This window comes from Lissotriton helveticus, chromosome 11 (assembly GCF_964261635.1).
Source record: "Lissotriton helveticus chromosome 11, aLisHel1.1, whole genome shotgun sequence".
Classification (NCBI taxonomy): domain Eukaryota; kingdom Metazoa; phylum Chordata; class Amphibia; order Caudata; family Salamandridae; genus Lissotriton; species Lissotriton helveticus.
In genome coordinates this window covers 396,775,848-396,799,818 of record NC_136072.1, presented here as the reverse complement: position 1 = coordinate 396,799,818, position 23,971 = coordinate 396,775,848, and the positions used below count along the sequence as shown (strand labels likewise).

At 41.3% G+C, this 23,971-nt stretch overlaps 1 protein-coding gene across 2 annotated transcripts in view; it reads right to left on the bottom strand.

The window, feature by feature from the left end:
• Positions 1-3,161: 3,161 nt before the first annotated feature.
• LOC144791187 (alpha-1,4-N-acetylglucosaminyltransferase-like) overlaps positions 3,162-23,971 on the bottom strand; it is a 492,472-nt gene continuing 471,662 nt past the window's right edge. For both annotated transcript variants that reach the window (XM_078665831.1, XM_078665832.1), the window contains exon 3: positions 3,162-13,604. In XM_078665831.1, coding sequence (XP_078521957.1) covers positions 13,020-13,604 — 585 coding nt within the window. In that variant the 3' untranslated portion in view covers positions 3,162-13,019. The remainder of the gene's footprint in view (positions 13,605-23,971) is intronic.

The window sequence follows — 23,971 nt, the reverse complement described above, 5'->3', positions numbered from 1 at the left end:
CTAAACTTTATTAAAGTATCAGATTGCTTTCCTATTGAACAGCGAACCTTGATACAGAAAAAATTGCTTTTAGATAATTGTTACTGTAGGGACATGTTTAACATTAATCGTTTACGTGTCCTACTTTAAATGTCCCTAGGTAGGTATTTAAGGCCTACCCAGCAGAGCTCATTAAAAAAAAAGTATGGGGTGATCATGCAAAAAGAGGTATTTTCTTATACCGTGTTTCTGACCTCTGTATGCCAGGTGAGGGCCACTGAGACTGTTGGGCCCATTGCGGACCTAAGTGGTACAGTCATTGTTATCTGTGAACCCTGTATGTAAGGAGCTGGTCACTATTACTGTTGGGGCCATGGCCGTCTTGGAGAAGTCTCAGCAATCAGCGGATGGACTCGGTAACAAGTCCAGGAGTCACCTGCAGGAGCACCGCTGCTTCACCGATTTACGGGCAGGAACCGCAAAGAAGAAGAAGCAGCTGCACCCAGAAGCTGTAGCTGTCTGTGAGGGCCTTAGCATGCAGTTCCCCACTACCTGTGGGGCGGGTGTGATCCAAGCTTCTCCTCATAGAACATAAATGAGAGAAGCATCCCCGCTCCTTGACTCTTCAGAAGTTGCAGTTGAGGTAAGGTGGTAGGCCTCTTTAAGACTTATTCGAGCTTGACAGTTTACACTAAAAATCAACATTGGAGTAGGTAATAATCTTACTGGGGTGACTGAATGTATTTTGATTTAAGAACCCTTGCATTTACCACACCTTACCTCCCCCTGAAGAGATTGCGACTGCTCAACCTGCATTACCATTGATAGTCAAATGCTGAACTGGTAGTATCAGGCCCAGTGATTCAGGTCCAATTTGTGTATATACAAAGGGGAACCAAATAATATGGTCCAATGCCCCCACTTTTGTTTTCTATGCTCTTGAGCTACTTGCAGTCTAGTTGAGAAAGTACAGCAATTATTAGGCATTGATAAATGAAGAGAAGATGTAGATCGGAGGAATCTGTGAAGAGTACGACTGTCAGCCAAATTCAAACAAAAATCTATGGACTGAGTAGTTGATGAAATACTACAAGACTTCTATACAAGATTGTCATTGCACTGTTAATGAATGGAACGATTGCCAAGATATCTGCATCAAGGTTTCAAACTTCAGTTGCGCAACGTATTTAGGCATGCACAATCTAAACATATTCTAAGCATGTTACATATTGCAGCAAGCTTGTAACAGTTTTCACAAACGAAGTAGAGACTCAGAGGTGCAAAAAATCAGTCAAATATTGGCTGGATACTAGAGGACTTATTTAGGAGAGCCCTGTGTCACTTTTGCACCACGTACAGTGATACATGTGTGACACTTGGCTCTCATTTAGATTTTTGAAGCCACCGAAAGCCACCCTGCCTGGCTTTGAGTGGCCTCATAAATCATGAGTAAGGCAATGCTGCGTAAATTGCTGTGTCGCCTTATTCTGTGCCCGGGAGTCATTCCGTGGGCGTTGCAGTGGGTTTTCCTCAGCAACACATGGAATTTGACACTGCCCCATATTTACAAAGTGATGTACACCTGGGGAAATGCCAAATCCGTACGCCTCCCAAAGTGAGGTGCAACGAGGAGAAATATGTCAGATGGCTGCTTCTTCAATAGATTTACTGTCCCTTGAGTAGATTTTCTACTCAAGCTACAGAAAAATCAACTTGAATAGCTGCTCTCTGTTGTGCACGGCATGGTGCCCCTCATGAAGAGATTTCAGGGCTGCTCACGCCACTGGTGCAAATTGCTGCACGACATGCATATTTTCTGCCCATTGGTGGAACTTGCAGAATCCCTCCGAGTTTTTGTGTAACTCTGTGAAATTTCACAGAGTGAAACTCCACAAGTTCTGCCCACCCCTAATAGTAGGGTCCAGGTAGTCTTTTCTGGCAGTCTTGGTTAAAGTAACCCAGGTTGCTGGTCCCAACATGGCAATGAGTGTTTGCAGTAAATTCCCCAAAGCAGGAGTACATACATTTTGTTTAGTTGCCACTAGAGACGTCGGATTCTGGAGGAGATATCATGGCTCGCACACTGGAAGCTTCTGTCCCATCTTCATACAAAAGCTGCAAAAAGCAGTATTATATTCCAGAAGGCTGCTCTGAAACAGGTTCTGGGCAGTTCTGACCTTCTTGCTGATTCCACTCAGATTGGTTTAGCCAAGGTGTTTGTTGCATGCTGGTATCAGGAATATGCTGTGAAGTGGGGAGAGTCCTGTAAGGAAAGCCCCCAAAGAAAGCTACAAAGGAAATGGAGACCGTTCTACTTACCCATGGGGGTAGCCCTTCCAATGAACAATAGTGTTCTTTCCTCCACACCCAATAATCTGATCAACTATAAAGGACTACTGGAATTTCCTGGAGAAGCCCTGTGGTTCACACATGCTGTGTGGGATCTCTCCCAGTCTCCACCTTAGGGACTACCTGGGTAATCAAAATACAAAATGGATCCTTTTGTGGCTATGGCACATGAATCACACACACTTTTCGTACACATTGACAATTGCGATACACATATGACATTCATGTCCCACATGGATGGGTGAAGGACCAGGCTGTAAAGGACTAGCAGGCAACTTAAAAAATGTTGGAGAGGCCAGTAGTTGAGTCTCCTTGATGGAGACAGCTAATAAAGGTCTGCTTTGCCACACTAATTGGTATCACTGTTACCACTGTCAGTCTTCTACATCCCGAGAAGCTGACAGCTGGCACATTTGTTAAAGAGAGCGAACATGGTGTGTAACTCCAGATCACAGCGCTCTGGACTGGGTGGGTCACAATCTGTGCCATAGAAATACTTCTAACACACACATGTGATTGTCATGTGTGCTGAGGAGTTGGTCAAAAATCAACAATTTACTAGGATGAACTTGAGGCAGGAGTGCATGATCTCCTGAGGCATGCAGGAGATTCCATTCAGTCCCAACAGCGGGAATTAAGCAGTATTTGCTACTTTATTTTAAAACTTTTTAGTAGAGTGTTTTTCATTAGGTGTTTGAATTAAAGGGAATCTGTTCATCATTTCAGATACATTTTGTCGATTTAGTTCTTGATTTATGCAAGTGAACCGGACATGGGAGACAGTTGCGTTAGTTCGATATAGGCCCCCTTACAATGATGAACAATAAAACAGCTGTGTTTTGTTCTTTATTTTCATAATAGTATCACTATCAATTTTTTCTCATATATTCTTCAAACTTCTAATGTTTTTGTATCAAAAATATAACTTTCCGACTTCGGGGTAATTGCATTTGGTGTGAATCGTAGATAAGAGCACATTATTTATCAGCATAGGTTAAGCACATAATGTTACATAATTCCAAAAGTGCACCATCACTCGACTTATTATACTATCAGCAGGGATTTGCCCTTATTCTGCAGCACTGGTGGACACATTTAAATAGTTACAGGAAAATGTAATCAGTTGGTCCTGTACAGTTATAAGGTTTTTCAACTCTCCACATAGAAGTTTGTCACATTTTTTTCATAATTTTTGAAAATAATTAATGACTAAAACATAACAACAAAATGATTACATGCATATAGTCAATAACGTTTGTTATAATAATAAAGGACTTCATCACAAAATATATTCCGTTTAAGTGCCTCACTAGCATTGTGACAAGAACAAGGCATAGAGATATACATATAGAACATAAACCACCCAAATATAGAACAACCTAGTTGTAAACACACTTACAAGAGGAAATATGAAGACAATAAAAAATATGTAAAAATATACTCTGGTTCAGTGTGATATTACTTTTCACATTCAATTAGATAAATTATCTTTAACTAACTCAAGTTTGTCAAGCTAAAAATCACAATATAAAAACAATATTTGCGCATATAGAAAGTAGCAGGAGTTCCTCTAACTATTCCTCAAGGAAAGGAGATGATTTTGATTTACAAACTCTAAGGCCATGGGTGCCCACGCTGCACAGTTGAGAGCCGCACATGCTGGCTTTAAAATGGCTTTGTGTTGTTTTTGCGTGAGCACCCATGAAAGCCTTTTATAGATAAGGTCTATGCATGAACTACTTAGAAAATTATCAAACGAAGACAAAAGGTTCTTTCCTTTGGACAACCGTGGATGGGATTCGACGAAAAAGCATCAGTGATAGAGATCTGTACCTGGTTACATGTTGCATGAAGTGAATTCTATTTGGACATCAAAGAACATTTGCCATCCCCAAACTCTGGGTTCCAAAGGTTCATGCCAAATATTATAAGACACCATCATGTCTAAATGTCACATTTAAATAAATGGCTCTCCATTCGTTTTTTTGTGGTTCTCATGTAGAATTAAGGGCCTGATTTAGAGTTTGGTGAACATGGTACTTACTCAGTTATAAATATGGCAGTGTACCCTGTCTGCCTACTCCTTGGTCTGCCTCCTATATTTAAAGTCGGTGGAGCACCATCTCTCTGATTGTGTTGGCCCTGCTAACTCTGCCATTCGAAAACTCAGATGGGCCACAAAAGTTGGGCCTTTTTAAATAAGTAAATAAGACTGCCCACCCTATTTAGAGCAATAGGCTCTAATTTTTTTCCTGCCCTTAACTGCCAGGAAAAACCTGGTAGTACCAGACAGATACAAATTTAAATCACCCCCACCCTCTGGGAGATGACTCCCAGTATGTAGGGGCCATTTGTGTTTTGATTTTCAAAAACAAAATCCCCCTTTGGAAAAAAAAAGAAGTTTGTAACCCACCTACTGAAAGATGCGAGTTGATTGTTAAATGACAGTAGGGAAAGCATTGTATGTGTAGAAGGATAATATTTTCCAAGATATTCAGCAATATTTTAGACTTTTTTAAGAGAAATGCTGAATACGTTTAGATGTAATATACCTATTTTTGCATTTGATTTGTTTCTGGTTTTCCAGAGCATAAATCAGGCGCCTGGAGGAGAATTGCAAATAAAATGAGTGCCAGAACAACAAAAAGAGAGAGGTTGATAATGAGGGGTGAATTCACATATTAGTTATTTAATATGTTATGGCTTTTCAAATGTTTTTACAATGTATCAGCAAACTCAATATCAGAGGATACCATATGCAAAATTGTCATTCCTAGTAATAAGGCACATCTAGATAGATCTATCTGCTCCTAGGTTTATCAAAGTGCTATTGCTTGTATACTACAATCTCTCTGTAGAAAGAAAACCTGTAGTTAAGGTAAAGAGAACAAGGAACACAGGACTGAAAGTCTTAAACATATGGTACAGACAAACTGGCACAATAAAACACACAGCATAGGGTAAACAACGCAAGGCAATAAGGACGATACGACCGGAGCTGGTGGCAGGGGACGTGTGAAGTCAGAGGTACGGAATGTTGGGTAAGGGTTTTGGAAAGTAAATCAAGAGAGAAAGAGAGAGGGACTAAACTAAAATATTCTGCAGGAATGGTTCCAGGTTTCTGAAATCAGTTGTTAAAGAGTACCACCTTAAATCAATGCATTAGAGCATCGGCTACTATGGTCTGGCGAGGGGTACCAGAGGCTGATATCTATAGCAAAAATCTGAGGGCTATACCTGAGAAAGTACGCAGCCTTACACAGAGAACTCTGACTTGTGGAGTAGGTGAGAAAAGGAGGGAATGGATGAATGTGTCAGATTTGAATGATTGTGATGATCTCCTAAAATAAGGGTAAAGCGATTTTTATGGAACAGTATGAAGGAAAGAGTTTTTCAAACAGAGGCAGAATGTTTCAAGGTCCTAGGGCACACTCTGTGAAAGACTGAAATAACCGTTGACCTATTCTGAAAACTGAAGCAATAAACAGGCACAAAGGAAATCCATACATTGGACGAGTGAAGAAATATTGATAACTTGCTGTACATGAAGTAACAAAGAGCTACCTCTTATTGGGACAGACACAACATTTTAAATTGCACCAAGTTGTCCAATGACAATCAGCGAGTCTTCTAATTAGTAGACAAATGCACACTCCCCCTTTATCTCCTAACAGAATTACCTTTACAAATACTGCAGTCATTGCAGAAAAACCTATATGAATTCTGACTTAATATAACTTCGAATTCAATAACATGGTGGTAATAATTCAGATGAGCAAAACTAGCTCTACTGTAGATAAATTCAAGAAGCCATGGTTGATAAAATACCTTACTTTAGTCAAAGTGGAATTATTTGCAACAAATCCTGAATTGCTGACTTTGTATTTCATAATACACTATTCTACTGACTATTTATTAGGATATGCTATGGTATTAAAAATCTAATTCCATTTAACACGTGCACTAATTTGTACAGTACATTCAAGTCATAATTGAGTCGACGGTTTTAGAGGCAGGTGAATCCAGATTCTGGTAGTTTGGCATGAGAGTGCCTTGTCAAGAGTATTTTGTCTTCTCTGGGATTAGCCTCCACTGTCTCTTTGATTTTATTATTGAAGTACATGGGCAGACTGAGGCTAGGGGCTTTGTTCTGCGTAAGCCATTTTGTTTATTCTGGCTTCGAAGTGGAGCAACTAGAAGTCTCTGAGAATTGTTACCAGGACTGTCCAATATAGAAAAAATATTAAATTTACCAATCAAATGAAATAATGTTTTATTGTTGAGTTAAAACGAGTTTCCAATGTTGCATCATAATATAAATGGTGTTTAGGTGCTCAAAATAGTGAGCCATGCCAAAACGAACAGCTAAGTCAATTTCTAGCAATGTGGGAACTAGTCATCAAACATTTAGCAAAGTGTTAAGTGACAGTATAAAGTTGAGGATTTTTGGGCCAGTTTCTGTCATTGTCTGCCCTGGAGAGCAATACCATCTTCAAGAGGGTCTATTTAAAATCTACGGTCTCTTAATATATGCCCGGCCAGTGACCTGAGATGTAGTAGACTCTGTGCCCCTTACCCATGCTCTCATGCATATCCTATATACTAGGGGAAATGGCTCAAGGCGCGTACGTTGGCTAGCTAAGGCTTTCATTGCCCATACCAAGACGTTGATTCAAACTGTCAGGGACACCTGAGAAAATTAAATTGGGAGGGTCCAGCGCGACAAAGAATAGACAAGAGTGCTGATATATCCACAAAAATACTCTTGAAATGCCTGATGAAAGTTAATTCAATTATATATATTACGCCGAGCCTACCTTTCTCACCAACAAATTAGTATGATTTTTTCCCAGCCCATGGGACTCCTGTGTTAGGTGTAATGTCTCAACTGCAGACCTTAAGCACATACGTTGGGGCTGCCCTTGCCTGAGACACTATAGGAACGAGATGTTACAAAAACTGGAGAATAATACTGGCTTACCGAGGGTGAACTCTTGGAAGGGCGTATCTTAGACCTTTACAAACGGCCAAAGATGACCAAGACAGCTGACTACTTCCTTAATCTCGCATTAGTTCTTGCAAATACGCCCTATCACTATACACTGGAAAAGTCCAAAATCTCCCTCTAGGAGAGCCTAGCGTTACTCTGTGATCAGGGGCAAAGGCTGTAGCCTAAACACGGAAGAAGCCAAGGGCATATATGCAGACATCTGATAGCCAATAGTTGGGAAAAGCTGTTGTCTACACTACACATATAGGTAAATAGACTTATCTCTTTGAGTTCCATGCCACTTCTATGATTCTATTTCCCCTTCTTGTCCCATACCCCACCCCCAATACATCTTCTGTAATATAACAATGCAATGGCAAGTGACCTTTTGGCTCAGCGCTCCCAATTCCCTGCATGCTGAATTCCCTTCCAGAGACAGCATTCCCTCTACAGCCAAATTCTCCTGCTAAGACTGTCCTTCCCCTTCCGAACCGCTGATCATTTAGATCAACTCACTCATCACTCTTGATTATCAACTCTCATACATTTTCTGGATTTTACATTCACTTACCTCGTTTCCTATTGGATCCATGTTACAGTTTCCACAGATTTGAGCAATTATTATAGTCTACATTTCTATTCAGCACATTGGTCTTAACTGTACTCACAATTTTTCTATTCAGATATATCCACAACCTTGTGTACAACCACAAGATAAAAGGCATTGACCACTTAGTTCTTCCTGGTTTGATGTACTGCTTATTGTAACCAGAATTATGCTGAAACCATTCAAATACATGTATTAAGTTGCTTTGCTATTTGAAAACACTAAAGAATTAATTAAACACTTAAAATATATAAACTATTTCATGCAACATATGCTGAAGATGTGTTGAAGCCATTTATAAGTGTGTTTGTGTGAGTCATTGGGGTGGCAGGGCAAGAGATGACTCCAAATTTTAGGTTGTTGATAGAGAAGCCTTTAGAACATCTGAAGTTTTGTTTAATAATTTGACATTGTTAATTCAATAAATATAAGTTAATACAGAGATTAGAATTCTGACTTGAAAATTGTGTGTTTTAAAATGGTAAGAAAATTAAATACATTTTTAAATTCAGGCAAAGTTCACATTGTATTCTAAGGATTATGCATGCAATTGGATAGGATTTTTTAATACATTTTAGTGGACAGAATTGGGTAAATCATAGGTTTATGTCTATGTTTGTCATAGCTTGATAGTAATAATCAATAGGAGCTAGCTATACTGATGACGTTCGTGTTGTGTGTGTCTCAGAAAAACATATTAGGTTTTATGAAGGCCCTCACCCACCAACCTAGTTGGTGGCATGCTTCATCATCAGGCCCCACTCGAGGCACCGAGTGTGCCTCAGGTGTGCTGCGGCGTCTGTTTACAGCGGAGCGGAGAGTGTTAGGTGAGTGTGCAGTGATAGTGTTAAGAGTGGGGTTTAAAAGCTGTCCTAAGGGTCCCAAGGATAATTTATTAGTGGGCCCTTGGCGGTGTTAAAACAAGGCTTATGGATGTGGTAGGAGAGACTTATGGTCTCCCCCGTCCGGTGTAGTCAACTAGTTTCAGCCAGGTCTCGTGTTAAAAACTGGCATTCTTCAGGACCTTTGTATGAAGGTGAAAAGGAACAGGATGTATGATATCACAACGCATACTTTTACATCGCATGCTTTTACAACGCGGTTTTTACAAGGCATACCATTACAACGCATAGTGCTTTGGGGCGCTGGATAGTGAATAGTTTAATTTACTATTCCAACTCCAGTCCCCGTGGATAGTAGGAAGGTGTTGGACAGTAAATTAAACCTATTCCCTATCCTAGAGCGCCCCCAGCGCAGTGCGTTGTAATGGTTTGCAATGTAAAAGTTTCGTCGTAAAGGCACTGCGTGGTAAAAGTTGCGTTGTAAAGGATGTTTCCAAAAGGAACACTATATGAGGTGTATACGTTCCTATGTGAAGCACTCGCTAAGGTGCGTTAACTGTAAGAGGAGGTTTTCCTCTAGGTTTGTACTCCCAATTCCGGAAAGCAAACTTCAATAGCTCACTGGCGGGGATCCGGGAATGGTTTGCACTTTGGCATTTGGTCCGGAACCGTAGCTAGACCTTTTTCTGCACACAACATGAGCGTCATCAATATCGCTAGCTCCTATTGATTATTACTTACATTCCATGGGGAAGTGAAATAGCTACCTCAGTTCCTCACTCTCCATTTTGATATATACCACCTGTCATTGCTTGATGACATGCAGGAAATAATCCAATATCACAGGACTGGTAATGTAGAAAGTCAACAGTAAATCTACTATCAACATGTGATTGGAGGGATAGCCAGTTTGAAGAGAAAAAGTAGAACGCTATTACATCATGATGCAGTGTTATTTAAAGATGTGCACCTTAATCCACAAGAGTAAACCTTGCTGGTGAACCTTGCCTGCAGCTAGAAAAGCTAACTGTTGCCAGTATTTCTTGCTCACCTTTGCACCCCTTCCACCTATTGGCAGCAGGGGGTGAGGTGGAGGGTGAAACAATACCCTGGAACACCTATTGGCAAAATAGGCCCGAAATAGCTTCTCCCACACCCTTGTGAATATGTGGGAGTGTATGGTAGGTCAAGTTTGCAGGCAGCGCACAAGTGCTGCTGTTGCTTGGCGACTTATTGTATCTAGAAAAAAAAAGATTTTTAGCCCACCCATTTATTACTATTCGTCGGCATCATTATCACTCCTCCTAAAGTCCTTTTAATTTAGCAGTGTGTCCCAGGCACCAGTTCCTGATTCACTTTCACTCTTTGTGTGGGACATGAACGAAGAGCAAATTATTGTTTTCAATTTGTCTGTCCGCTACTCGTGTTGCGATTGAAGTACTATTTCTTCTAGACTTTCAAATGTTTTATAGTGCAAACTAGACTAGATCTGACCCTAAGGAATTAGAGCGTTTTAGATGAGCAACAGTTCACTTTTATAAGGCCACATTCATTTTCTTTAGCATATGTTTTTGGAGGCAGAGTTCTAGGTTTGGACTTGACGGCAATTGAGCAGGGATATCTTCTTATGAGTGCATTTGTTTTGTCCTTCTGTCCACACCACTCCACTTTAATCCTAACCAATTTAATCCACTTGACTCTAATCTGCTCCAATCTGCTCTACTCCAATCCCCTCCAATTCACTCCCCTCTAATCCACTCCACCCTAATCCACTCCAATCTAATCCACTCCAATCCACTCTAATTCACTCCTTTCCACTCCACACCAATCCACTCCACTCTAATCCAATCTTATCCACTTCACTCTAATCCAATCTACTCTAAACCATTTGCTCCACTTTAATCAACTCCACTCGTCTTCATCCCATTCCACTCTACTCGACTCTAATCCACTCCACTCCAATCCACTCTAATTCACTCCATTCTGAACCACACCCCTCTATTCCATTCAAGTCCACTTCAATCCACTCCACCCCAATCAACTCTAGTCTACCTCAATCCACTCCACTACAATCTACTGCACCCTAATCCACTCTAATTCACAACACTCTAATCCACCAGAATCCACTTTGCTCTAATCCACTCCTCTATGAATCTCTCCAACCCATACCACACCAACCAACTCTAATACACTCCACTCTAATCCACCCCAATCCCATCCACTCTAATCCACTTCATTTCCATACGCTTCACACCACCCCTCTCTAATCCACTCCACTCTAATCCACTCAACTCTACGCCACTTTTCTCTATGCCAGTCCACTCTATGCCACTCCATTCTATGCCAGTCTACACCACTCACTTTATGGCTATATGCCACTCCACTATATGGCATTCCCCTCTACTCTACAATGCTCTACACTACTCTACGCCACTCTATGCCACTCAACACCACTCCACTCTGCTACAGTCTACTCTACTCTTTGACACTCCTGTCAACTCTATGACACTCCATGTCACTAACGTTTAGCCATGCTGAACAACAGTCACAATGGTGTAGAACATGGCTAAAAGATTTTGCCAAAACCAATGCTTGTTTAAAGCATCACCTTTCCCATCCTTAAACAAGGAGAGAGGTAATAATCAGGATCCAGTACTTTTAATGCTGCCTTGTCTATGAGCAGCACAATATTATTCCTCAAATAATTCCACACACTTTGAGATGTATGTGAAAATGTCCATCTTTTGGCAAATGGAGTCGAGGTAATACGTTTTGAAACTGTGTGGCAATATTTGCGATCAATAATTGAAACATGCTGAACTAGGGCATGTAGAATGGTATCATACAGTTTTTTGTTATATGTCCATAGACCTGCACGAAAATATGTCAAATCAAACAAAATCTCTGAATGGAGACAACCATTGCGGGTCTGCAAAATATGATGTGCTTTTGTTCTGAGGCATTTTGAGTTAATCTGCGGACATGTCAATGTAATTTGCAAAAGTGATCGGAATTGAGACTCTAATTATAACGTTTGATCACTTCAACCTAGCCGCATTAGAGATTGATGTTGAAGGCAGTTTTCTCCAGGACTGACTGGCATTAATGATTGGGGATCCAAGATATTAAAAGCACAAAATGGCACTCCCTATTAAGAAAGGGGGCAACCTTAGCAACATTGGCACGAGTGCACTAATATAACTCATACATATATAGTTTATATGATAATGTGGCATATATAATATACTATTTAAACACGTGTTGCCATTGATGAGTCTGAGGATTTGCCACAACTCATAAGTGTGGGAGGCTGGAAAGGGGCATGTGCTAGTTAGGCCTGGGCTAAATGTTCAATCCTGCCGGTGGAATCAAAGGAATTTTCGTTACTCTGCATTATTCTTGTAATGCGGAATTACTGATAACTTAAAATTCCGCCGCTCCGCAGGTGCAATTGAAAATTATGCAGTGGTTTCTAAAGTTAGAACCCCACTGCATACACTCGACGCCCTTGAATACTCTGCAGTGATTAAAAACCATTGCAAGGGTACCCAGTGGTATTTGTCTACGTAAATCTCTTAGTGCAAGATCCATCTGGATGCGAGGGTGCATTTTGTGCTTACAAAATATCGCAAACTGTCCACTCCGCTCAGTTGTGGAATTCAACAAAATCTGGTGGAATTTTAAAGTAATACCACATGATTCCGCAGAATCAAACTCTGAATTCTGTCCACCCCTAGTGCTAGTCCCCTCCCTCAAAATTTGTCGTAAATTACACATTTCTCTTGTCGGCTCAGCAATTTTTTTGTTTGAAAAATTATAATCAAAGGTTTGTAATCAGAGCAAAAGAAAAGGGTGCTAAATCTAAGTAGTCTGATAAACTCATTACAAATCCCACTGCCAGTATGATTTTCACTATAAACGATTATAAAAAATTAGAATGCAATACATTCTCAAGTTAGGTAGGCTGTATCAGTGCACCAGTGTGTAATTTAGCCATGTATTCCATTTGATCCCTGCTTACATGTATGAATGTATGTTCAATATTACCCTTGTTCCAAAGTCATATATTTGTTTTATTTATTTAAGATGCCCTTTATTAGGTACTTTTGAGAAACTTAGTTATGAGTCGTAATCTGGTTTGGACATATTTCCCTGAGTAATAATTACAAATTGACAACTCTTAGCTCGACAAAAACCTAAAATGGATTCAATATATTATCTTTGGCGCTTCTCACAATCCTCAATCTGTTAATCAACCAGGCTTCGTTTTCAGCAAACTATGATAGGTCAAAGGGCAGTAATTCTTAAAAATGTGTTCGGCCACCGTGTTGCTCCCCGCCGTCACCTCCATGTGATCCTGGTTCATGTAATTCCAGAAATGAAGGCCATAGGACATGTCAAACATATTATCCGCATTCTCCCATTTCCCATAGTATCTTCTCCACTCAGTGTATGGAATGGGATAGAAACGCTTTGGCTGCAGGTAGGAAAAGTTCTGGCACATACCATCACCTGATCTTGCAAAGTCTGGCATGTTGCACAGTTTCGCCGCCATGCGTGTAAAGAGCAGCGGCCCCTGCTGTCCCCAGGAATTGCCATCATAGTTTTTAACATAGTCCTTCATACAGTCCCAGATAAAGGGATGATTTTGGCGGAAGCCAAGCACTGCACTGCTGCACAATGAAAATGATTCTGCCACCAGGAAGTCTTCTATTTGGATTGGTTTTAAGGAGATGACGTCTGTGTCCATGTAGATACCACCGTACTTCCAGAGCAATGCCTCCCGGCAAGCGTCAGATACATGATGAATCCAGAACCTCTGCAGGCTTGGGTCTACCTGCCAAAAAAGAGACAAAGTTAATATGTCAGTAATTGATTCCTGTGCATTCGACGAGAACTGTCATTGGTCACCATAGCATTCACAGTGGCGCAGGAAGGGGGGTGCAGTGGGTGCGGGCCGCCCCGAGTGTCATCACTGAGGGGGGTAACAATTTTTTTCCCTTCTTTTAATAATGTTAATGTTGTGGGGGTGATATTTCACTGTGGGGGGGGGGTTGACATGAACCGCTCCGGGTACCACCTCATCTTGCTACGCCACTGAGCATTCGAAGCATCATTTTCTACCAAATGCAAAAACATAGAACATGTGATTCAGAGATTACACATTGAATCTGATTCTAACAGATTCTATTGGGGTTACTACCTATTAAACAGAGATACCATACCTGGATCCAGTCACCAGAACTGTTGTATCAACACTATGAGAAGCAGGAAAAATCAGAGCTCAAACCATTGGGTTGAATGAAAAAGGTGCTTTAGTGGGTGATTCTCTACTATCCTACTGCTTAGGCGCATCCCTTAACGCAGTGACGAAGACATGGACTGGGGTCAGAGCAAGAACCAGGGTGAATACAGTTGGAATGGAAGATGAAAGAAAGTTGTTAACACATGTAGTGGAACAGACTTTGGTGCCTGAATGTGGCGGTGGTGGATTGGAGTGCATAGTGAGAAAGAGAGATTGGGGGAGGCCATGAGAGGGATCAGGGGATAAAGTTAAAATACGCAATGACTCATAAAACAACTGTATATGTGAGATGTCAATTTACCCAAAACATTTATACAACTATATGCGATATAATATCCAGCATGGCAAATAGAATTTTACAAAATATTACCGGGATTCTCACAAAACTGGAATCACCAAATATGTCCCTGATGATCATAAAGTAACAGAAAGAAAATCTACCATAAAGGAATATAAGCAAACTTGCATTTCATTACCACATTTTGTTGGGTTGCTATTTAGGTGGAAGTCACTCTCTCAAACAAAAAGAGAAAAGTTCAGATTATTCTCTGGATGGCTCCATGTGGAAAGTAGATAGAGGTGTCTTTGATAAAGTGAAAAAAATTCACTGCATACTTTGCACAACATATTTCAAATAAAGAAGGCAAGCAGAATGCAGCACACATGAAGAGAAAAAAACAAGGAGAAATATAGTTATTTCTCCTTGTTACGCCTAACATGGAGAGGCATAGCTTTTGGATGCATTCCCAGGTCTACCGCTTGTGGTAAATCTAGGAATGTGCCAAAATCCATGGGTGGATGTGAGGGTACACCCACATTACACCCATGCAATACCAGCAGCGGTCGTTGGTGGGGGTAGCTGCCGGGCGGTGACGTGGGGAGGGGCAGGGTGGGGGATAGCAATCTATAGAAGACAGAGGATTACAGGTAAGTAAACATATAAATGAATAAAACGAATTTCGTTGCGTGCACTGCATTGCGGGATGCAGTGAACCCCCATCATGGTACAATTACTAGCCACCAGTGGATTGTAAGGATCTGAGTATTTTCCTGAAATTCAAACTCCCAGATATTTCTTATTATTTTTATTACAATGAGGCTGAAAGGATGATGGAAGTACTTCAATTTAAGTTTTAGATGCAAAAATAAGCCACTTTGGTGAACAAATCAAAACTTAGAACAGCAGGTTGCAGATGTATAGGATTCATAGGCCAAAGTAGAAGGTGATAACTATTTCATTACAGAACAAAGAACTGGAAAAGCTTAAGAGAGTGAGACATCAATCCTTCACTTAATCCAGAAAATCATAAAAGTTAATATTTCACTAGGACCTGAGGAAGGTCGTTCAAATCAAATCAAAGTATACTTTATTCGGCTTTAAAATTAAAACCATAAAAGTTACACAGCTCCGTACAATACAATAAAAGACAATAAAAACAGAGGGAATTAATCCTATAGAAAAAGCAGCAGTATGTCAATTTGCAGGGTGCATCGAATCCCATTGAGTATGCCTAAACCCAACTCTAGACCAAGAACTATAATGGTGAGCATCAGTGCCAACACAAGTTCTTAAAAGGAATTAATAGGATTATTCTTGGAGAATGAAGTTTATTCAGCTGAATGACATACACCGAGCCAATGGTCAAGCAATGTCTGACACACAAATTCTAAGCTCAGATAGTTATATGCTCTCTCAGTCATGGAAATGTACCTGGAAGTTTGGTTCATGAGCAACAAAGACAGTTATGCATACAGTAAACGTGTAACAACTCCTTCCTGGTACAAAAGATAAGATTAGCAAAACAGCATACTCTTCCCACTGCAGATGCAAGCTTGAGAATCATTTGCCAAGGCTGGACTGAGAACATCAAATCTCACACCCTAATATTCCCTTGCCAAGCTCTACAAAGTACCCTTCCAGCTGTTAGTCATTGCTGTCTGTGCGTGTGCTCATTCTGCATCAATGCTCTTTGAACAATACAAGGTGAAGTCGGTTTAGTTTCATCATTTTGGCTTAGATGCTCACACGTCCTTCCTCTTGGCACTAACTGGCAATCTCACTACTCAAAGAAATGTAAACGCTGAGTCTCTAACTGTCAATTGTATTCCGTTTCTATTTATTTTTCCTACTTCCTTGATCCTGCTTGTCCCCTTTGACATTTCTACAGATCTTTTCCATATGTTAGCACATGGAACACAAGCTAGGGCCTGCTCCTGCTGGTAATAATAACAACAGAAAGAATGCTGCACATCGTGAACGTTTCTTCACCAATGTGAGAAAGAATGGCAGCGGTGTCATTAGCAAACCTCTCCCACTCAATTAAATGGTCATGCGTTCTCAATTTTACTACATTTAAGGATATTCCTTTGGAGGGATTATGGCTGAAAAAAATCAATGGTGGCCTTCTCTGCATCCCTTCTCTGATGATAAAAATGAATGTTCTTTATTTGTTTTGTATGTTATACATAATAATCCACATTTGTAAAGCGCATACAATCGCCCGTAAGGGTCTCCAGGCGCTGGGGGCCATCAGGAAGATTAAGCAAGCTATTGCCTAGAGTCACATGGTGCTGGGCTAATCTGCCACCGGTGCTGGGGATCAAACCGTGATCACTACATTCCAGCGTCAGCCGCCCTGGCCGCGGCACCACACCTCTCTTACACCTACATAGGCCTGGGTGAAGTTTTACTATTGCATAATAATCAGAGTAAATACAGTAATTGCACATTACTCTTGTCAGTTCAGTCAGTTCATAGATTTTATTCGGGTACCTTTATTCGGGTACCTCGGTACCCATAAAAGCACAAATTCATAACAAATACAAGCAATCCCCTGTCAGTTAAAAACATAACAAAATAACATTATATACCAAATATTGCATGATCATTAAGATTTTTTAAAAGCTACATGTTGAGAATAAATTTACTGGGAGCGAAATATTACATAAAACCATTAAAAAAAATTCAATTATGTCAAGAGGCTCAAGGGTCCAACATAGACTTACGTGTTCTAATAGCTATTCTGAGAAAAGTGCATGTGCGAAAGATCAAATCTACATCATCCAGGGTTACTATACACAGATAGGCCTCATTCAGACTGATAGGTCATCTCTTTTCAAAATAGGGATTTAAAAGCCACTTGGAGTATTTAATATAATAATTACAGAAAAATAGAAAATGTGTAATTGATTGACCACTCTTTCCATCACAAAGACATAATGTTTGGTTGAAGTTGGGGTGGTAACCAAGAGGAAATCAAAGTGCAAATCCGATAGTTCCAGCTCTTAAACGGCACTCTTGTAATGCTAAACTGGAACTTGACAATTACGCCAACTTGAGTAATGAAGAGAATTTGGGGCAAAACTCACACTGCAGGAGCACAGAACCAACAAACTAAGACAAAGCGAGCAGTTTCTGGTTTCTGCTGTTTATGTCTTTCAGTATTTAGTGCTAGTTTTGTAATGCAAAATGCATCCTCAGGGCCCATTTTGGACACGAGGGTCATTTTGCACTAAGAAAATAGCGCTCAATACTGGAAGCGCTCTCCCTCGATACTGGTTCATTATTCCTGTAAATGTGGGTAATGTCTAGAATTTTTCTCATATGCTAAAAAAGTTTTTCTACTTCAGACAACATACATTGTATATATTTAGGAATTGCAAACCTCATTTCTTTGGGTTTTGCATTCAGCTTTTTAAACTCTTGGTGTTGGACTTGGCCCTTTTTGCAGGCTCATCCCTAAACTTATTTCTTTTCTCCTAGCCTTTTTCCTGACATGGTGTTGGTAGTTTTAAGGACTGTGGGCACTTTAGCACTGCTGTCCAGTGTAAAGTGCGTGTGCTCTCTGTGGTAAACATGGTAAGATTGGTCTACACCTCTTTGGCCTATATAATTTACCTGTCAGTCCCTTGTAAAGTGGTATCTCATATACCCGGGGCTGGTAAATTAAATGCTACGGGTGGGCTTCCACCGCTGATTGCACCACCCACCAAAGTAGCCTTCCAAACCTATCTCAGGCCTCTGCCATTGCAGGGCCTGTGCGCGCAGTGTTACTGCCGCTGTGACGTGACACCTAAAGTGTGTGCCACGTCTGTGACCCCCATTTTACCGCATGTCAATCAATCCTAAGGTAGGCCCTAGCTAGCCCTATGGGCAGGGTGCATTGTAGGTAAAAGGTAGGATATTTACCTTAAGTGTGTGACATGTCCTGGTAGTGACAAACAGCCATTTTGGTTTCTCACTGCTATGAGGCTGCCCTCCCATAGGAATGCATTGGGGATTCCCTGATAAGTGTTTCAGTGGTAATACCTGATATGAGAGGAGCAGCGTGGTCAAGTTTGGTATGTTTGGAATAGTAATAATAAATGCTACGCAATGGTGTGCGCAGATTTATTATAACTATTTTAGAAATGCCACTTTTAGAAGTTGACATTTCTGTGTGCTATGAGTCTGCCTGCCTGATGTGAATTGCATGATTGGCTTTTGAGTGACAGGGGCTGGTGAGGTGTGTGTGGCTCCAGGAGGGGCAGGGTGAGTCAGCACTAGGCTGAATAGGGCATCTGCACGTGGAGTAGTGGGAGGAGTAGTCCCCTGACCCTGAATGGGATTGTGCCTACCTGGGTGAATGCTCCGCCCCCCTGTGGTGTGTCTGATGACAGAGTCCCAACCTGACAAAGGATGCTCCACACCCCCCAGAACCAGTTGCAACTGGTTTCCCGGCCCTGTGCAAGGGCAGAACAAAGTAAATGTTGATATAAATGTAGGGGCTGTGACCCCATGATTGTTGAGCTGTTCCTGTGACTTGGGGGGCCTGTTGCTGCTGCTGGGCTCCAGGAGAAACTGCCACGTGGGACTGCCTCCCTGCTGGAGGGCCCTGTGTGCTGGCCTGCCTGGGCTCAGCTTTGCCCCCTTGAACTGTGCAGGCCTTAGCGCATTGTGAGCGCTAGATTGTTTTATTGTTGGAATCCCCCAAGAAGAAGGACTCCAGCCTTGCTGGGGAGAGAGGAGCATCCTTGCTTTGCAGTACTGCACCGCACACCGTCCATAGGGAACCCCCAGCTTAGGAATTCTCCTGCATCGTGATGTGCTTCAAGGCGGGATCCCACCCCATGTTCTGTGCTGTTTGGCAGGAGCCCACTCCACCTTATGCTGGTTATTTCGTGGGTCTAGCGGGAGCCTGCCCCACATTTATGCCACATTTTTGCCTCGCTTAGCAAGTGCCTACCACGCCTTTTGCCAAGAAGTTTGGCGGGCGCCCACCCTGCATTTATGCCATTTAGCGGGTGCCCATCCCGCATTGTGGTGTGCTGTATAGCCTGTGCCAGTGAGAGCCCCGTGTGTACCGGATACCGCGGAGCCTGGGTTGAGGCGGGAGCCAACGGAGAAGCCGCCAGGTGAGAGGAGAGAGGAGCAGAGTCCCCACAAAGAGCCCTGTAAGTGGGGGGCCACAGGGGAAGCCAAGAGGAGGGCCCCCTATCGAGGCACATTGCCGGTGCCTGTCTGTTCTGTCCGGACCCGCAAGAAAGGGAGTCACTCCAACGGTGCGGCGATTGCCTTTCAGAGTCCCAGTGGGGACCCAGTAGGCACAGGAGCGCCAGTGTCTGTTTTAGCTCTCCCGTTGTGCCGCCGTAGCGGGCAACTGCAATGTTGGGGCACATTCATTTCAAGAGTCCCAGTGGGGGACTCAGGGCACGTTAGTGCCTGTTAAACATCAGTGTTCAACTGCAACAATATACATGAAACTTCAATATTTTCATCTATTTAAATATTTTTACATTTTATTTCTTTTATCAAAATTATCTTAATCATTACTTTTAAATATTTTAAACATAAAATATTCTCATCAGCATATACATATTATTGTTATCAATGACCCATATAGTTATACATCAGTATTGAGTCAAAAAGGAACATTGAGCAACCCCAGGTAGAGAGACAACAATCACCCTATCAACAGCCTTTCATTCATACACTCCTCTTCCACTCTCTTCACACCACACTCATCACTTCATACATCTGGAAAGTAAAAGACAACAGATGGTATTATAGTTTGTACGACCATATAGAACTACTACATATAGCATGATCTCAATAGCATTGGCCGATGCGGACCTTTTCTCCTTTTTCAGAAAAGTAAGACTAAAGACATTTTTTCTGGATCGTCCCATTGAACCAAATGAAGAAAATCAGTCCCATTGTACACCTCCGTCCCAATTTACACCGACTTTAGATATGGTGGGACCTGAGGTCAACATTTTATAACAGAATGTGACTAGAGATATCGCTCTGATTGTGAAATATCCCCCACCACACGTGGTAATTTATCACATGATGAAAATGTGGCTTTGAATAACATCAAGATAATAAGCTTAGAGCGAAGTATCACTCTAACCGGATGCACTGCTGATGCATAGTGATGCTCTTCAATATACCACAACATTTTCATGTTCAAGAGTGTTTTTATTGTTGATATTCCATCGTTTAAATCAATTACAAAATCCTTCTCCTGTCACAAGGGAGACGATTGTTCATGCAAGGAAAGTTTCTAATGCTAATCCAAGCCTTTTTCTGAGGCACGAAGTTTACATGAAACATCCCCAGTAGTAGTACATCATGTTCCCAATGCATTTGGAGCTTTTATTAGCTCTTCGTCAGGGGTTTACTGTACATATTAAAAACAACAACATTTAGACTGTGTGATCTATCCTTTGAAACTAGCAAAAAACTATTCAACATTTTGTTCACAAATTCGTGCTGAGTTGTAATCCTTAACTCTTAATCAATGTTTTCCCTCTAACTGTGTTCTCATGCGCTGTTAACAATGCCCAAACTACCGTCTCTCAAGCAGTATACCCCACCCTCTATTCCCTCCTTTCCCTTGTGAAGCCCCCGCTAACCATTCTCCATTATCACATGCTCTTGCAATTAACCAGTCCGTGCAACTTCAACCTTCCTACGTACCTCCTTCAATCCTCAACATCGTCTCTTATCTGTCGACTCTTTTCTTTTCCAAACCGGTAATCTGCTCACTGACCTCTCCCTTTTCAAATCACATCTCCTGTCTCCGCCTCTTTTAGTGTAACCAATTACCTCCCTTTCCATAGCCCACATTCCTACTAATCCCAAGGTGCAATGCTCCAGGCACGTAAATGACATCAATGGATTAAGTTCAAAAAAGTAAACCCACCCTGCGCACTCAGACTACCTTCAACAACTCGTTAAAGTACCCCGCCCACCCATAGATGTGTAACTATACATTGATTAGTGTGTTAATATCGCATTCATCTGCGAAAAAAATACATTTTGTTTGCTAGTCAACACTTCGCATATTCAACACTCGTTGTAATTGCAAAATGCGCATCCAAGTCCTCAGAGATGTTTATACATATAAACAGTTCATTCACTCCTTCTCCTGAGGCACGATGTTAAGTAATTGTCTCGCTTGTGACTGAAAAAATGTAACGTTATAAAAAATCGCATCCCAGAGAACTGACAAAATTGAAAAGGACTATTGAAGAGATGACCGGTAGAGCACTAGATTTGGGGTATATTTGTCAAGAGCAATTCAATTTCCTAACAAATCCTGTCCTAAAATCCCAGCCCTTTATGGGCTTCCAAAGACTCATAAGGATGGTGTGGATCCCCCAACACGCCCCATTATTTTGACCACTGGGTGAAGGACGGAGCCACTGTCTAAGTTTGTGGATTCTTACTTGTGTCCTTTAACGCAGAACTACGCCTCGTACATTCGGGACACAAGTGACATTGTCAACAAGATTGAGGGTATGCCATATAACCAAAACACAGAGATTTTAGTAACGCTTGACATTGAGGCTTTATATACGAATATCGCTCAATGTTAAGCGTTACAAGCGGTAGCTTCCCTTCTACAGAGATCTCAAGGAGAGAGGCCAGATTTATACTCGAGTGCCTTGAGATAGTGCTCATGAACAACTTCTCTGATTTTAATGTTACTATATACCAACAAGTACAGGGCCCCAGCATGGGAGCATCTTGTGCTCCCAGCATAGCGAACACATACATGGGTGAGTGGGAGATTAAGAATGTTTTAAATGAAGCGGCCCCATTTTTCGACAGTGTCTGAACATGGAGACACTTCATTGCTGACATCTTCTTTGTATGGAAAGGAGACAACGACTCATTACATAAATATATACTCTGGTTGAATGTAAGCAACAACTATTCGAAGTTTACTGCTAAAAGTAGTTCCGACTGTGTGGAGATTTTGGATAGCTGGGTCTCAGGTGTTAATGACACCCTTGAAGTCAGTCTGTTTAGGAAGCCCACTGCAAAAAACACAATATTGCAGTATCAGAGCTTCCACCCGACATGTCAGAAGGACTCCATTCCATTTGGAGAGTTTTTGAGAGTAAGATGGAATTGTACCAACATGGTGGATTTCCATAAACATGGAGATGCTTTAAGAACACGCCTATTAGCCAGAGGTTACCCTCGCAGATTAGTAAGACATGTATACAAAAGGGCCAAATACTACAATTGTGATGCCATTTTAGAAGGAACATATCGCACGTCTCAAGATGGGGTTGTTTGTGTTGTCAACCATTCATCTTTGAATTTCAAAATTAAGAACATCATCCAAAAGAATAGGAAAATTTAGAATAGTGATGAAAATGAAACCCAGTTGGGAAAACCTCTGGTGGCTTATCATAGGAATCGGAATTTTGTGACATTCTGGTCCATACTAGACCAACCGCAAATAATTCCTTACGACAGACCACCATTACAGGACTTCCAGTCGTACTAGGCAATCACAAATGTGGGTCATGCCATGCTTGTGAGGCAGCAATTGCTACTGAATCCCTTATGTGGCATGGACGGACCATAAAGCTAAATGATCTTACAAACTGCAGAAGTCAGAACATTATATATTTGCTGACATGCCCATCCAAATTAGCATACATTGGTGAGACTGCACGAGAATTTCACACACGTTTCGGCGAGCATAAATCTGCTATACGAACAAGAAAAATAACAGCTCCGCTTGTCCACCATTGTTTGGATAAACAGCATTCTGAGAAGGATATCAGATGGTATATTTTGGGAAAGAACAGAAGTAAAGCAGGGGTACCTATTGAAATTATCCGTTAAAGGAGGGAAACCTTCTGGATTGTCACATTATACAGTGTTAAACAGGGATTAAATGAAGATATTCAGTGGTATGTTACACAACCCTGGTAGAACTCTGTTTTCATAATTGTATAGATCATGATCAGGTAATTCAGTTTTTCCTCACAGAATTGTGGTAGGCAAGGTGAGCACAGGGCTAGCACACTGTTATTGAGGCTTTTACTTGCCCTGATTCTGGAATTGTCTATCCATGAAACTTTAGTTGGGTAGACCACTTCCAGTTATGACACTGTAGCTGGGACACCATGGGATATTGCCCCCTTGGTATCGCGGTGGACGCTCTCTCCCTGAGTTTTTTGCTAAAGCCTTGTTTTGAAACCTTCTATTTGTTTGGGTAAAGAGAGGTGATTTATATTTCTCTTAATGGATGGATGTTGGAATATGGTTGGTTTATATTACCTCGGTACGATTTTAATGTTTCAAAAATGCTTCTCCCAAACAAATACGCTGCCTATTATTATATAACTTCTCTGTATTGATGGCAACAGAGAAGTGCATTATCACCGCAGGGTGCACATTGGATGTCATGGATGTGCTTTGGTTGAGTTTATTGTGCCACTTGTTTTGATGGCACATTTTTGTAGTTGTGGCAATAGTGGAGTGGTTATTGTCGAGTGGCGAGCTGATAACAAATATAAATCCATGTTATCACACTGTTTATCTGAAATACATTGCCCTTTCAAAGATGGCGGTTCTGAATCTGAAACGTGAGTCCATCTATAGTGTCTAC